Source organism: Nanorana parkeri, unplaced genomic scaffold (genome assembly GCF_000935625.1).
Source record: "Nanorana parkeri isolate BGI_ZX_2015 unplaced genomic scaffold, ASM93562v1 scaffold40, whole genome shotgun sequence".
In the NCBI taxonomy this organism is placed as follows: domain Eukaryota; kingdom Metazoa; phylum Chordata; class Amphibia; order Anura; family Dicroglossidae; genus Nanorana; species Nanorana parkeri.
This window is the reverse complement of record NW_017306308.1, coordinates 1,405,088-1,418,708: the sequence shown is the minus strand read 5'-3', so window position 1 is coordinate 1,418,708 and position 13,621 is coordinate 1,405,088. Positions and strand designations below refer to the sequence as shown.

The window sequence follows — 13,621 nt, the reverse complement described above, 5'->3', positions numbered from 1 at the left end:
GGTATTTGAATGTATTTTTCAGATTTAACCCCTGAGTTCAGTGTCACTTTAAAAGTAATACCATTTCATATGAATGACGTGAACACAATGAGCACACAGGGCACGGAAAGCCTTGCCTGATATGGAATCTCCTTTTTAAAGTTCATCAATGTCTCCGATTTCAGTGCGCAGTACAAATGCCATGCCAACATGCCCAGGTTAAAAACAATGCAGAAAATAAATAAAAGCTGAATAATAATATATTAGGAATATAATTACTTGTTTGATTTCCTGAGCAGCTCTCAAGTCTAAAACTACATATCCAACTGGTTCTTTTGCAGACGTTAAAGTATCCAAGGCAAAGCACTGCAGCTTGATTGGTGTTCGTTGCAGCCTACAAGGACAAAAATGCATTGTTACAGGGACATTTTTACATGTCTAAGCTACATTTTAAACCCACACACTTCAGAGACCTCTGCTAACCTACAGAATCACAAAACACAATGTTTATTTTCCATTTCAGTACAATAACGTCCATTATCTGCCAGATATGTTAAGTCACTGACCACTTTGAGATCCACAAGTTTGAGTCACATAAAACTCAACTCCACTCTACAGTTATTGGCGAATTAAAGAAAAGGGAGCTTAGTACAGAAACGTATATTTAGAAACAAGAGTATAATTTTCTCCATGCAAACTTCTAAATACACAGATGAATTACATCCTCAGTCCTCATTTTTAATACTAAAGCCAATACTTAATAGGGGTGCACCGAAATTTCGGCCGCCGAAACATATCGGCCGAAATTGGCACTTTTGGCAAAATGCCGAAAGTACCATCTTTCGGACGAAATTGCAGTGCATCCCTGCTTTCTCTCCTCCCCGCTGCTCTGTGTCCCCTCTGATACAGCAAAACCGTTAGAGGAGGAGAGCGCTATGAGCGGCCAGCGTGTCACAGGAGGCTGGGCTCACCTCCCCGCTCGACTGACGAATCAAGATGGAGAGCGGTGTGGGGGCAGCAACAGCGGTCACAGGAGCCCGGGCCGGCGGTGCAGAGGGGGAGTCAACTGTCAAAATAGCCCGGACTGTCCTCCCTGCAACGCTCGCTCTGCATCCTGTTGACAGCGAGTCAGGATGGAGAGCGGGTACAAGCACTCGGTGATAAGTGATCGCCGACTGCTTGTAAATAATGTATGTTGACTGTGTCCCCAATTTTGAATGAATGGGAAGTGATCTACATCACTTCCGGTTCATTCATGATTGTGAATATAGTAAACACACTATTTCTACAACTTATGAATGAACCAGGAACACTATAGAGCCTTGGTTCTCAACTGCTGGGTCGTGACCCAAAAGTGGGTCGCGACCCCGTTTTCAGTGGGTCGCCGCGTGCCTTCCACTTTTCTAGGCAAAAGGCTCCTCAGCCTCCCCCTCGCATAGCAATATCAGTTCTTGTGCTGAGCAGCCATTCAGAATATGCTGCCTGGTGCCAAGTGACAGTGTGAGGTGGGGTGGGGTGGGCTGGAGCTATGGCTGCGAGGGAGCTTCATCCATACATGCATTGCTTACAGCTCCCTCATGTGACCTGTAGATCTGTCTGGACCAGAGCGACGTCACATTCTGGCTCCTAGCACCTCTACAGGGCACACAAGGGAGTTGTACAAGCAATGCATGTATGGATGGAGCTCTGTCACAGCACAGCAGCCCAGCAATGGACCTCAAGCTGAGGATCGCCTGCACCGAAACGCACGATACCGCAATGCCTTGCGTTCCAGTGCGACTTGGGTCGCCTCTTAATGTCCAAGGACAAATGTGGGTCCTGAGGTTATATAGGTTGAGAACCACTGCTATAGAGGATTCCGGTTAATTTATAACAGGGATGCAGAAAAAAAGAGGATTAAGGACTCTGTGTCCTCAATCTCTTTTTCTATTTTAAAAAGGGAAATATCAGGGGTCTAGACTAGAGATGTCAAAATTTCTGGAAATTTTTAAGCAATGAGAAAAAAAATGTTTTTTCCCCTGTTTTTTCCCAGAAATAAAAAAATGGAAATTTTCGGAATAAAAAAAAAATTCAGTCTGAAATATTTTTACAAATTTTGTTACACTAGGGACATGAAATGCAGTGTATATAAATGTATTATGCTTGAAATAAAAGTTTAGTTTATTCAGTAAATAAACTAAACTTTCTTTTTATTTATTATTACAAATGGAATAACAAGGACTGTATATGTTAACAACATTTCAACTGAAGGAAAAAAAAAAAACAACAATTTTACTGAGCAGACTATAGGTAAACATTATACTGTGATGGTGGAGAACATTATTAGGAATCATTTAAAGGTTATAAAGATAAAACTAATTTGTCAGAGAAATGTACCCTCTTGTCAGTCCTCTTAACCTGTCAGTTAAGGCCAGAGAGGGCAGAAACTACTATCTACCATCATACCAACAATCACCCAACTGTAGGAGGTACAAGATAGAGCCCACAAGCTAACTAAACTGGAGCCTTTCCTCTGCAGTGCCCCTAGTGGCAGAAATGCCGATTTCCTTCGGAGTTTGAGAACTGCATTGAGAAGTACAGTGTTACTTGAATTGTATTCCAGGATTTGCTTGTCTTCAGCTGAGAGAATGTGAAATCATTTAAGACATCTTTCATTAAGGTCTTCATGTTATATAGTTTGAATACCATGTCATAGAGATATTATTTATCATTGTAAAACAACATATTCCACACTTTTTTTTTTTCATTTTTCCAGAAAAAAAAAAAAAGAGAACAGTTTTTTTTCCCAATCTTCCCGTTTTTTTACCCGACCTTCCTATCTCTAGTTTAGACCCCTGATATTTTACCAAAGCCTCCAGCAGTAAAGTTAAAAAATATAAAAAAATAAAAATAAAATAGAAAAGTTAGAAAAAAAAAATAATTTTCAGTTTCAGCCTGACATTATTGTAATTTTTGGTTTCAAAATTACATTTCAGCGCACCTCTAATACGTAATACTTCCAGGTAACGTATGACCCCAAGTCTGTGACTGCACAATGAAAGAAGGAGCAGCAGCTCATCTCTCTGCCAAATCTGCTCTCTTTTCCTATCAGCAAGTTTCTCTTTGCACATGAGTAGGAGTCTTTTATATTTTCTTGGAGATTAGCTTCAAGATCAATCAATCAAGTGAACTTCTATATGAACATTTATGTTCCATTAAATATTATTCATAAATCCAAATTAGGATAGAACGCGAAGTTTGGATCCTATCCCATGTAACCACTTGTAAACATAGACAACCAATGAAAGCGCTCAGTATGTAGCTCTTCTAGCTTTTAGCAATGAAAACAATGATGGCTTTGTAGGATGCCTCAGTGTATTTTTAGTGAACACAATAATCCACATATAAAAAGACAACATATGGTACATGACTTCTCCCTAAGGGGATCTCATAGCAGATGGATTACATGCAATTACATATGAAAAGGGCTCTGACAAAACAAGCTTAACGTATCTGGAGAATAACAGATAGAACAATAAAACAGGGTAACGCATTGCTTATCTAACACTGTATAACCTACAGACTGACCATCAGTGCACACATCCTTCCTGACACTTCTTAGGGTAACCCTTTGATGATTCTGTACTTCCTCTATACTAGTTTATGAATCCTTTCCTATGGGACACGGAGAGAGAATTCCCCTGGATGGAAACCTGCGCCACATGTCTGTTTGCAATGCAAGCAATACAAAAATTAAAAGGAAACCCGTATGGAATATGAAGGCTGCCAATGCTGGATTCTTATTTCCAGAATGATAGTTATCTGGCTGTGATACTGATCCTACAGCACTTATATAGTACAAATCAGTGACCTGGAACAAGTATGCCCATCCAGAGTTTTACTTGCTGCATGATTGCTTTGGGCAATTAGGGAAGCATCTGTGCAAAAGCCCAGCAACTAGCATTTTAAGAACAATAGATCAATTTGACTCTTAGTACAGGTTTTCTATAAGTCTTCTGGAGCCACTAAAGTAATTAATGGACACAGTATTTGAGGCAAGTGAAGTTTCTTGGCGGTCCGTAATAGTTTTTCGAAATCAGAGTGGGTTTGCTCTGCCTGGGTAGAGAGGGTGGAGCTGATTAAATAATCCATATGCTAATGCAAGCATTGATATGTGTGCGGTGGGGCAGCTATTCTCAAATCACTGGAAAAGGGCAGCTGGTGGGAAGCACAAGCTACCTGCAAATCCTGGCCATAAACTGACTTCTCCCCACTGTATGTTTCTGCTGAAGGAAGGTGGGACTTCAGTTGATGGAAGGTGACATCATGCATTGGATACTGGAGAGGTGGTGCAGAAGAGGCAGGAAAGAAAAGGACAGGGCACTACAGGAAGAAAATGAGCATGTCAGCTTGTGAACACTCTTTGCTGTTGTATACAGGTGAAACTCGATTAGAATATCGTGCAAAGTTCATTTATTTCACTAATGCAACTTATGCGGTGAAACTAATATAGGAGATAGACTCATTACATGCAAAGCAAGATAATTCAAGCCGTGATTTGTCATAATTGTGATGATTATGGCTTACTGCTCAGGAAAACCCCAAGAACCCCAAATCCACAACCTCAAAAAAGTAGATTATTACATGCCCCTTTTGCAGCAATTACTGCCATTACTTTTGCATGATATTCTAATTATTCGAGTTTCACCTGTATATGCAGTGCACAGGTTGAAATATAGCGAGCAGAGGGTGAAGTGGAAAAATAGGCAGTTGTTGAACAAAGAGGGCAGAAGGTTATGGGTACAAGGTAGAGTCAGAAAGCAGTGTGGGCACAGTAGTAAAATGGGTAGAAGAAATGTGTAGAGGGTGAGGAGGGTTTAGGTTGCACGCATCCCCAAATCTGCAACTCCCGCACATCATCAATCAATTACTACTGGCATACAGAGCTACAATACTCTAACAAGCTTGAGTGAGGGCAACAGTTTTTGACATACCTAAATGAAAAGTAGCGATCCCTGTAAGACACCCCTCTGCCCCTCAGCAGACACACCTGCTGACAGTAGCCCTGAGCTCCCAGGCTGTTCTGACAGCTGGTAGAAGAAGGGGAAGTTCTGGCACACCCACCTACACAAACTGATTTGCCCTAGCAACAGGCAAGCGGTATTTGAGTTTTATGGCAGTTTTAAAAAATGTAGCATGCTGAAGAATTAAATGGAAAGATCATTTTTAGTGAATACATAACCTGTTTAGTAATTTTATAGGTTATTTTTTGTAAATAAAGAAAGGCTTAGTCCCTGTGGAAACCCCATGTATTCTAAACCCATTCATGGAACCCTGAATCATTCCACTGGCAAGTTCCAGAATCCCTACTGTTCACTGAAGTTCTGGCATATGACTAATGAATGGCAGAAGGTGGGGATTAATCACGACTCAGGCATATAAATATAGACCTGCACTGCGCTATATGCCAATTCTGTCATACGGGACAGGAAGTGGACAAAACGCATTGGATGGTCGGTACATGCGAGTGAGGAACTCAGATCGGAGGAAACCGGCGTTGCTGAGTGTTTAAAGTTTTTTTTAATAAAGATACTTTTAACCTACTGCACTATGGAGGATCATATTGTGCTTCCTTCGAGTACTAACGTATGGGGTGAAAGATCCTATAAGTAGTGGAGGAGATCTTGGAACACAAAGGGTGAATTGTATTAATTAATTGATCATAATAATTTTATGTTATAGGAGGTATTTAAAGTGACATTAAACCCTCAGATTTTTTTAACATAAACCAATACTGTAATGTGTGCCTTACTGTAATCCATGGTAGTTTCCCTTTTCTATGCTGCTCTTCCTTTTAAATCCTCATGTCTTCTCATGCTTGGGGAGAACTTCCCTTTGCAGGTCAGGGCCTCTTCCTGTAGTGCTGGTTAAGGTTACAAACCTATACACAGACACCATATATCCATTCCTGAGACAAGGCACTCAGCTGCAAAACAGAAGTTCTGCCCAGCATGAGAACAGATACAGATTTAAAAAGGAAGAGCAGCAAAGAGAAGGGAAACAACCATGGATTACAGTAAGGCGCACATTACAGTATTGGTTTATGTTAAAAAATCTGAGGGTTTAATGTCACTTTAAGTGACTTATTGGGACACTGAGGATTTTCCACATTTATGGATTGTATGCTTGCCATTTTTTGAGGTATTTTAGGAAGCGGTGTTTATTGATTTCTATATTGATTGGCGCATAACACCGTGCAGGTCTATATACATTTATCACAGTGGATTTTCCCTGATAGCAGCTATAGAACACTGTGGGTAGGAGTGCTTAGGGTGTTAGGAGCGCGGATTACACGGAATAAGCCGACTCAGGCATAAATTGAGGATCCATATTCACAGATTCACCTCCATCTCTTCTAGCAAGCTCCTCTCCTCGCCAGCATTACCTGTCTATGTTGGAGGTTACACCACTGTGGTCCATGAATCCACCAAGTGCAGCAAGAGCATTTGCATGTGTGTGTGTGTGTGTGTGTGTGTGTGTGTGTGTGTGTGTGTGTGTGTGTGTGTGTTGCATTTACCTTGTAACCCCCATTCCTCCTGTATGAGAGGCAGGCATGATTTCATTAACCAGCATCTTACAATATAAAGTGATATTACCTGTGTTGGTGAAGAGCTTTCTTGTCAAGTTCCCATGCTAATTCAGTTGCAAATTGTGGCTGCTCTAAATGAGGTACCGGATCTGTAGACAACTGTTCACCATCAAACTTGGCTTCAACCACAAGCATATGCCTAGAGCGCTTTGGGAAATGCCTCCCTATAGAAAAGGGGAAAAAAAGTATTACAAACAAAATTTGTCGTAAAAGATGCATTTCTGCCACATAAATGACAAGGGTAATGCACATTGTAGATTGCATTAACATAATGATAGAAGCACAATTCTGCCACAATTAGTTGATTATTACCGGAACCCTGAGAGACAAATTCTACCTAATGAGCAGAATGAATCACACGTGTAATCTTGGGAAACAGTGCATAAAAAAAAAATCAAATTACATTTTTGAGCCCCATTGCTGTCGGTAACCCGAGGCCTGTTCATGAGCTCGGTTTACAAGAAAAGATATACAAACACAAAAACGGTTTGACTTCCAATTTAACAGATGCTTAAACATCCCTGGAGAATACTGTGGTGCTGATCATACAAACGTCCGTAGCCCGCAGGTAATTTTTGAACTACTCTGGTGCCGAATGTATCTCTCTAAGCAATCATTACTAGTAACCATATGGCAACCAAACTATGACTACAGTTATGATTTCATGTTATAAAAGAAGAAATAACATTGTTTTTGGATTGATTTAAAGCAGAACTCCAATTTTAACAAAAATACACATAAAAATAGCAGATTTAAAATGAAAATATTTTGTTTGCGATACTCAGCCTAACACTGGAGATGTGCCTTGCAGTACTTCATTTCTGCCACTAGATGTCCTTATTCTTCTGGGTAGATTGAATGTCAGCATTGATCAATTCACTTACTCTGAGTCTAGGCTGTCATTAACCTGCCCCAAGCCTGTGACTGGACAGTAAAGGAGAAGTAGCACAGCAATGAGCTCGTCTATCACTCTGCGTTCTCCTTATATCAGCACATGACTTCATCTCTTCCACTGTACAAGAACTGCAAAACACTGATTTCAAGTCAAATTCAAGCACTTACACTGCCTGCATCTCAAAATATATTTAATGGTGTATAGAATTGAATGTAAAGGCAATTTTAGTTTTAGTAGAGTAGGGAAGGGTCAACTATGTCAAGTATTTATCGGAGTCCCCTTTGGGGAGATTAACCCCTATTTGTCCTGATGATCTCTTGCACCAAGACAGAGAGTGAAAATCCAAAAGAGCCGTCATCATAGCAAGACATAAGATAATGATGTCAAATGGGGGCATGTGTTGCTATGACAGCTGCCATTTGTAAGGAGCAGACAACTATTACAAGAGTGTCTCCTCACAGGGCAACAAACATCAGTGAGTATCACAGTCATGTACATGAACTTGTTGCAAAAGTGCACCAGGATTGGCACAAATCTTAGGCGGCAAGCATGGAGGCATGATGAGGGGCAGCATTGAACCCATACCAGATACTCCAACCACAGTGTGTGTTCAGCCCTGACATCATCAGTTGTTAAAGGAGAACTATGGGGTTAGGGCTTTTCCCCATAGTTCTCCTTAGGGTAACGGGAGGATACAAACTAGCGTCCTACCGTCACCCTAAGCTCAGTATACCGCGAGCTACAGCTTGCGGTATACTGAGACGCTGGAGCGGATCCCGACAACGATGTCGAGATCCGCCCAGCTGCATGAGTGACAGCTGGCTCTGCCTACCTAGAGGCAGAGCCAGCTGTACCCGCCCCGTCCGTTCCGCCAGTCAGCGTTGGCGGATCGGAACGGGGGGAATCCAGCCGTGACAGGATCGAGAGGTGAGCGAACGCCGGTATCTCACCTCCCGATCTACTGAGCCGACCTGTGACAGTCTCATTGTCACAGGTCGGCTAGAACTATGAGGTGAGTGAAAATCACTCATCTCATAGTTCTCCTTTAAGACACTGGCAGTCACCTGCGTCCTAGCAACCAATGACGCTTTGCGGCTGACAGCATCCTGCCAGATCAACTGTAAGGAAAACATCAGTTTACAGGTCATGTGACAGCATACAGCCAGCTTCTATCTTTACTTTACAGGGAAGTAAAGATAGAAGTCACCAGCACTCACTTGTAATGTAAAAAAAAGGATAGCACTTTCATGCGTCACAAAGACAAAATTTCAGGTCCCTTCATCAGGGCGACATCGTAGGGAAGAACAGGTTGCTGCGCACAAATCACACGCAGCACCTGTCCCTCCCAGGATCAGCTCGTTTACAGGCATGCACGCCACGTGTGTATAAGGCCTAACATTGATTTTAGCGCACATAAACACCCAGATAGCAAGCAATTGAGCTGCAAGTTATAAAATGACTTACTAAAACTATTGCAGACTTGCCAAACTTCACAATTTTGTTGCACAATCACAGCAAGTCTGCATTGCAAGTCTCCAGATCAGCGTGCTTTGCAAACGTGCTGTACACTTGCAGAGCTCTTGCTAAGACCTGCAGGACTCTTGCTGTAGACTTGCCAAGCAAACTTGCTACAAATTCAAAAAGTGTCAACTAGAACTTGTGCAGCGAGTGTTCTGCAAGTCTACAACTTACCAGGAATGTGTGCAGCAAGTTACCAAGAATTACAATTTAACCCTGTCACAGGTTTGTGGCAAGTTATCCTTGCTATCTGGGCACAATATATTACCCAATTTCTTGGTAACATGAAAATAAGGGTGATCTGAGTAAATAGATACCAAACATGTCAAGCTTCAAAATTGCACGTGCCCGTGAAATGGATTTCTATTGCTCTCCGAGTCCCCATTTGTGAGGGGGGGGGGGGTTCCCCTGACTTCTGTAGTGGAATTTTGATATTAACTCACACACTTCATATTATTGATAGTAGTTAGTCTATGCATTCTTATTATTAATATTATGCAATAGTTAAAGTTATTTAGGAAGAGAAGACAGAGCCTTTCCTGGTGCAGATCAAATTTAGTTTCAATAGTCAAAGATAAAACATAAGGTACTCACAAACATAGATAAAATACAGCCATAGAGTGAAAGCTGGCAGGCAGATGGACATCCACTGAGGGAATCCTGTGTGCGAGTGACGTTGTTGACGCGTTTCCGGGGCACGCCCCCTTCATCAGTGATGTTCTGATACGCGTCAACAACGTCACTCGCACACAGGATTCCCTCAGTGGATGTCCATCTGCCTGCCAGCTTTCACTCTATGGCTGTATTTTATCTATGTTTGTGAGTACCTTATGTTTTATCTTTGACTATTGAAAATAAATTTGATCTGCACCAGGAAAGGCGCCCCCTCTGTCTTCTCTTCCCAGATTTCGTAGCTTTCCCGGCTTTTTCTGGGGGCAGCATCCCGCAGTAAGCCTAAGTGGATTTCCCAGTGAGGAGAGATTGTTTGCGGCGCTTTATTGCTTTGATTTTAGTTAAAGTTATTTAGTCCTAGAAGTTGAGCAGCCTTATACAGACATACAGATGAACCCTCAGAGCATACAAGACACACTCGGCATGTTTGCATGTGTCCAGTCTATGTGCTTGGGCTGGAATGGAAGGGGCTAGAACAACTTAGGTGACGTGATGTCTAAGGAATATCAGATTTATGGTTAATTACAGTGGTGTAAGGCTGGGTTCACACCATTTTCCGGACCAGATCTGGAACACGGTGCATTACGTTTTTACCGCGTTCGAGCTGTTTTGTTTTTTTTTAAGCTTAAATGTGCTTTTAGGTGCGGTCCAGTACGTTTGCATGTGTTTCTGATGCGTTTCCATGCATTTCAGACCAGAGAAAATGAGACAAGCAGTATTTTTTTTTTGTCTGGTCCGGAACAGACTGCACTGGTGTGAACAGAGCCCAGAAATACCATAGGGATACTTTGGGATCCTTTTTTGGTCCGGGAACAAACTCTTCTGGTCTGGACATGATCTGGAGATGGTGTGAACAAGCCCTAAGTCTTGGCAGCCAATCATAATGTAGCCCATATGGTTGTATTGTAAAATGTCTTATAAAAAAACAAGCCTGCAAGCTTCTGTTCTGTTATTATTAAACCTGCTAAATGAAGCTTGTGCCTGGTTTGGTCCTTTGCTCCTCCAACTCATTAAATAATAAAAAAGGAAAATCGCCAAAAATCTCGACATTAGTATAATCATAACTGCACACAAACTAGAGAGATCATAAATACCACCACTGTACGTATCCCATCGCACTCCTGACCGACGCGTCCGTGTCACATCCATAGCGGGTGCTACGGTGACAAGCGAATGGCGCCGCACTTGAGAGCAATAACAGGAAGAGTCGCCGGCACTCCAGATTGTGACACAATTATGTCTTTCATTGACATCTCCATGAACTCACAGTACATCCTCAGTCTTCTGAGTAACACCGGGCATCATACGGCCTGGAAGACATCTTGTGGCAGAATAAATACTGTAAAGGACAGAGATATATATCTGTGAACCCATGGTGTGAACCCAGCCTTACACCACTGTAATACCACCACTTACACCACTGTAATGGAGACGATATACGTAAAAACGTAATGCACCGTGTTCCAGATCTGGTCCGGAAAATGGTGTGAACCCAGCCTTACACCACTGTAATTAACCATAAATCTGATATTCCTTAGACATCACGTCACCTAAGTTGTTCTAGCCCCTTCCATTCCAGCCCAAGCACATAGACTGGACACATGCAATCATGCCGAGTGTGTCTTGTATGCTCTGAGGGTTCATCTGTATGTCTGTATAAGGCTGCTCAACTTCCAGGACTAAATAACTTTAACTAAAATCAAAGCAATAAAGCGCCGCAAACAATCTCTCCTCACTGGGAAATCCACTTAGGCTTACTGCGGGATGCTGCCCCCAGAAAATATCGTCTCCATTACAGTGGTGTAAGGCTGGGTTCACACCATGGGTTCACAGATATATATCTCTGTCCTTTACAGTATTTATTCTGCCACAAGATGTCTTCCAGGCCGTATGATGCCCGGTGTTACTCAGAAGACTGAGGATGTACTGTGAGTTCATGGAGTGATGGGCCCGTCCCCTACAGGTGTGCCCCAGTCACAGAGTACTGCTACAGAGAGCAGCGCGGATGTCATGACGAATTAGTGAGAGCTGCTCAGAGAAAAGGTAAACATGTCCCCGTGGTGTGACCGACCTGAAGACTTATGGAAAAGGGAAATAACTCAGAGCTGAGAGCCGGGTTTCATGTCACATCCCCATTGTCCTAAAAACAATACTTTTATTTTAAAGGAGAACTTCAGGGAAAGCTTTTCTTAAATCCTGGCAGTGGGGCTACCCCTGCACTGCAAGGCCTGGTTCCCACCTGGGCATTTTACAGCGTGTAGGAACGTGCTGCAAAACGCCCTACGCCCACAGAAGTACAGGAGCTTCTTTGGGGCGTTTTGCCACGCGTTTCCATTGGTATTCCCGAGTGTGGATCGGGGTTAACAAAGCGGTAACCCCGAGCCACACTCGGGAATACAGCGTACAGGTCTTACCTTGTCCACGATCCCTGCTGCGTCTTCTGGCAGCTGCCGACTTCCGTCCCTTGCGAGCGGCCGCGTCGCAGGAGGACGAAGCCGGCGGGAAGTTCAAAAGTGAAACTAAAACTGCAGCCTGTCCCCTCCTATGCTGCAGCATTGGAATGTTCCTCAATGTCATCATGTCTATACACAGTGTATAGAACGTGATGATTTATGGGACCCTAGACCCCTGCAGAGGCGGAGAGATGATGGAAGGACCGGTCTAAGAACAAGTCGGCTCTGAGGTTCAGGCGAGTATAGCTTCTTCTTTTTTTTTTTTACCTAGACAAAAACAAGCCGTTAATCCTTGCAATGCTGGGGTAACCCCACTGCAAGGTTAATACAAATGTCTTTAGCTACCTCTGATACTTCTGGAAGAGACAGAGCGCTGCAAATAAGCCCCCCCCAACCCCCCCCACCCCCCCCAGCTCTGATGTCCACCATGATACTGGCAGTGGTGGGTGATCTGCAGATTGTAAGTGAATATCATGCAAGGCTTCCCAACCACTGCCAGAATCTTGGTCAATGCCACGGCTGGGGAGGGGGAGCAGCTGCAGCATTGTACATGTTTCAGCCCAGATGAAGAAATATGCCTATGTTTACCTTGTTGTGCATAGACCAGTGTCAGGGTCTCTCTAAGCTGCTGAGGCCTTTCAGACCTCCCTGGTCTCTTCCAGTCCTCGCCTTCCAGTCCCTCTCCACTTCTACATTAGGCCCCATTGTGCCCAGACCGATCCCCAGCCCTTCTGCACAACCTAAAGGAAGACCTCGCAGCTGGTATAAGAACAGATTGTAGCTTACCTTCCAATATGGAGACGACGATGAGCAGCTGGTCTGATCTGTAGCCCATGTTGGGATCGGGGTGACAACACACACAGCCAGTGAGATAAAGCAGCCCACAGCGCCCAGTCAATGAGCTGTCAGCCCCGGTCACTGAAATGAAGTGTCACCCGCCGCTAACTCCTTCTTTGCCGCTTCTCTCTGCATACAAACTCAGCGGATCCCCGCCCCTTGACTACCGACTACTTCCGCCAACAACAGGAGAGCCCACCAATCACATGGCTCGGCGGGTGAAAGAGAGGGAGGTAGAGAACTGAAGCTCGCCACACAACAAATTGCTGTGCGGACTTACTTGTGATGGTCGGCTATGGTTACGTGTATGATCATGTGACTGTGGTCACGTGACTGCAGATTGCGGAGGAGCCATGTTTGTTGTGGGAAGTGCTGGCAGCCTCTGTTACAAATACCATTCAAGCATCCGTGGGTTCCTCACATTCAAGCATCCGTGGGTTCTTCACTTGTAGTGCTCTTTATCAACTTAAGTGGCAAGAAGAATTAGAGTCTGCTTTAGCTTGGGGTTGCCATTTGGAAGGCAACAACGTTGACCCCTAAGAATGTCCTAGTGTTGGTGAATTCATATAATGTGGTGGTACTTAACCCCTGCCGGGTACACAAGACTATTGCCACCTATCCCCCGCGGTTGTTCGACTG

General features: G+C 43.4%; 1 protein-coding gene across 1 annotated transcript in view; it reads right to left on the bottom strand.

Annotated features, from left to right (window-relative positions):
- The window catches only part of CEP120 (centrosomal protein 120), a 79,011-nt gene extending 66,008 nt beyond the window's left edge, over positions 1–13,003 (bottom strand). Inside the window, exons 1-3 of the mRNA XM_018571058.1 lie at positions 12,932–13,003; positions 6,615–6,771; positions 259–373 (exon numbers count right to left, since the gene is read on the bottom strand). Of these exons, the coding sequence (XP_018426560.1) occupies positions 259–373; positions 6,615–6,771; positions 12,932–12,980 (321 nt within the window). The 5' untranslated portion in view covers positions 12,981–13,003. The remainder of the gene's footprint in view (positions 1–258; positions 374–6,614; positions 6,772–12,931) is intronic.
- Between the last annotated feature and the right edge of the window lie 618 nt (positions 13,004–13,621).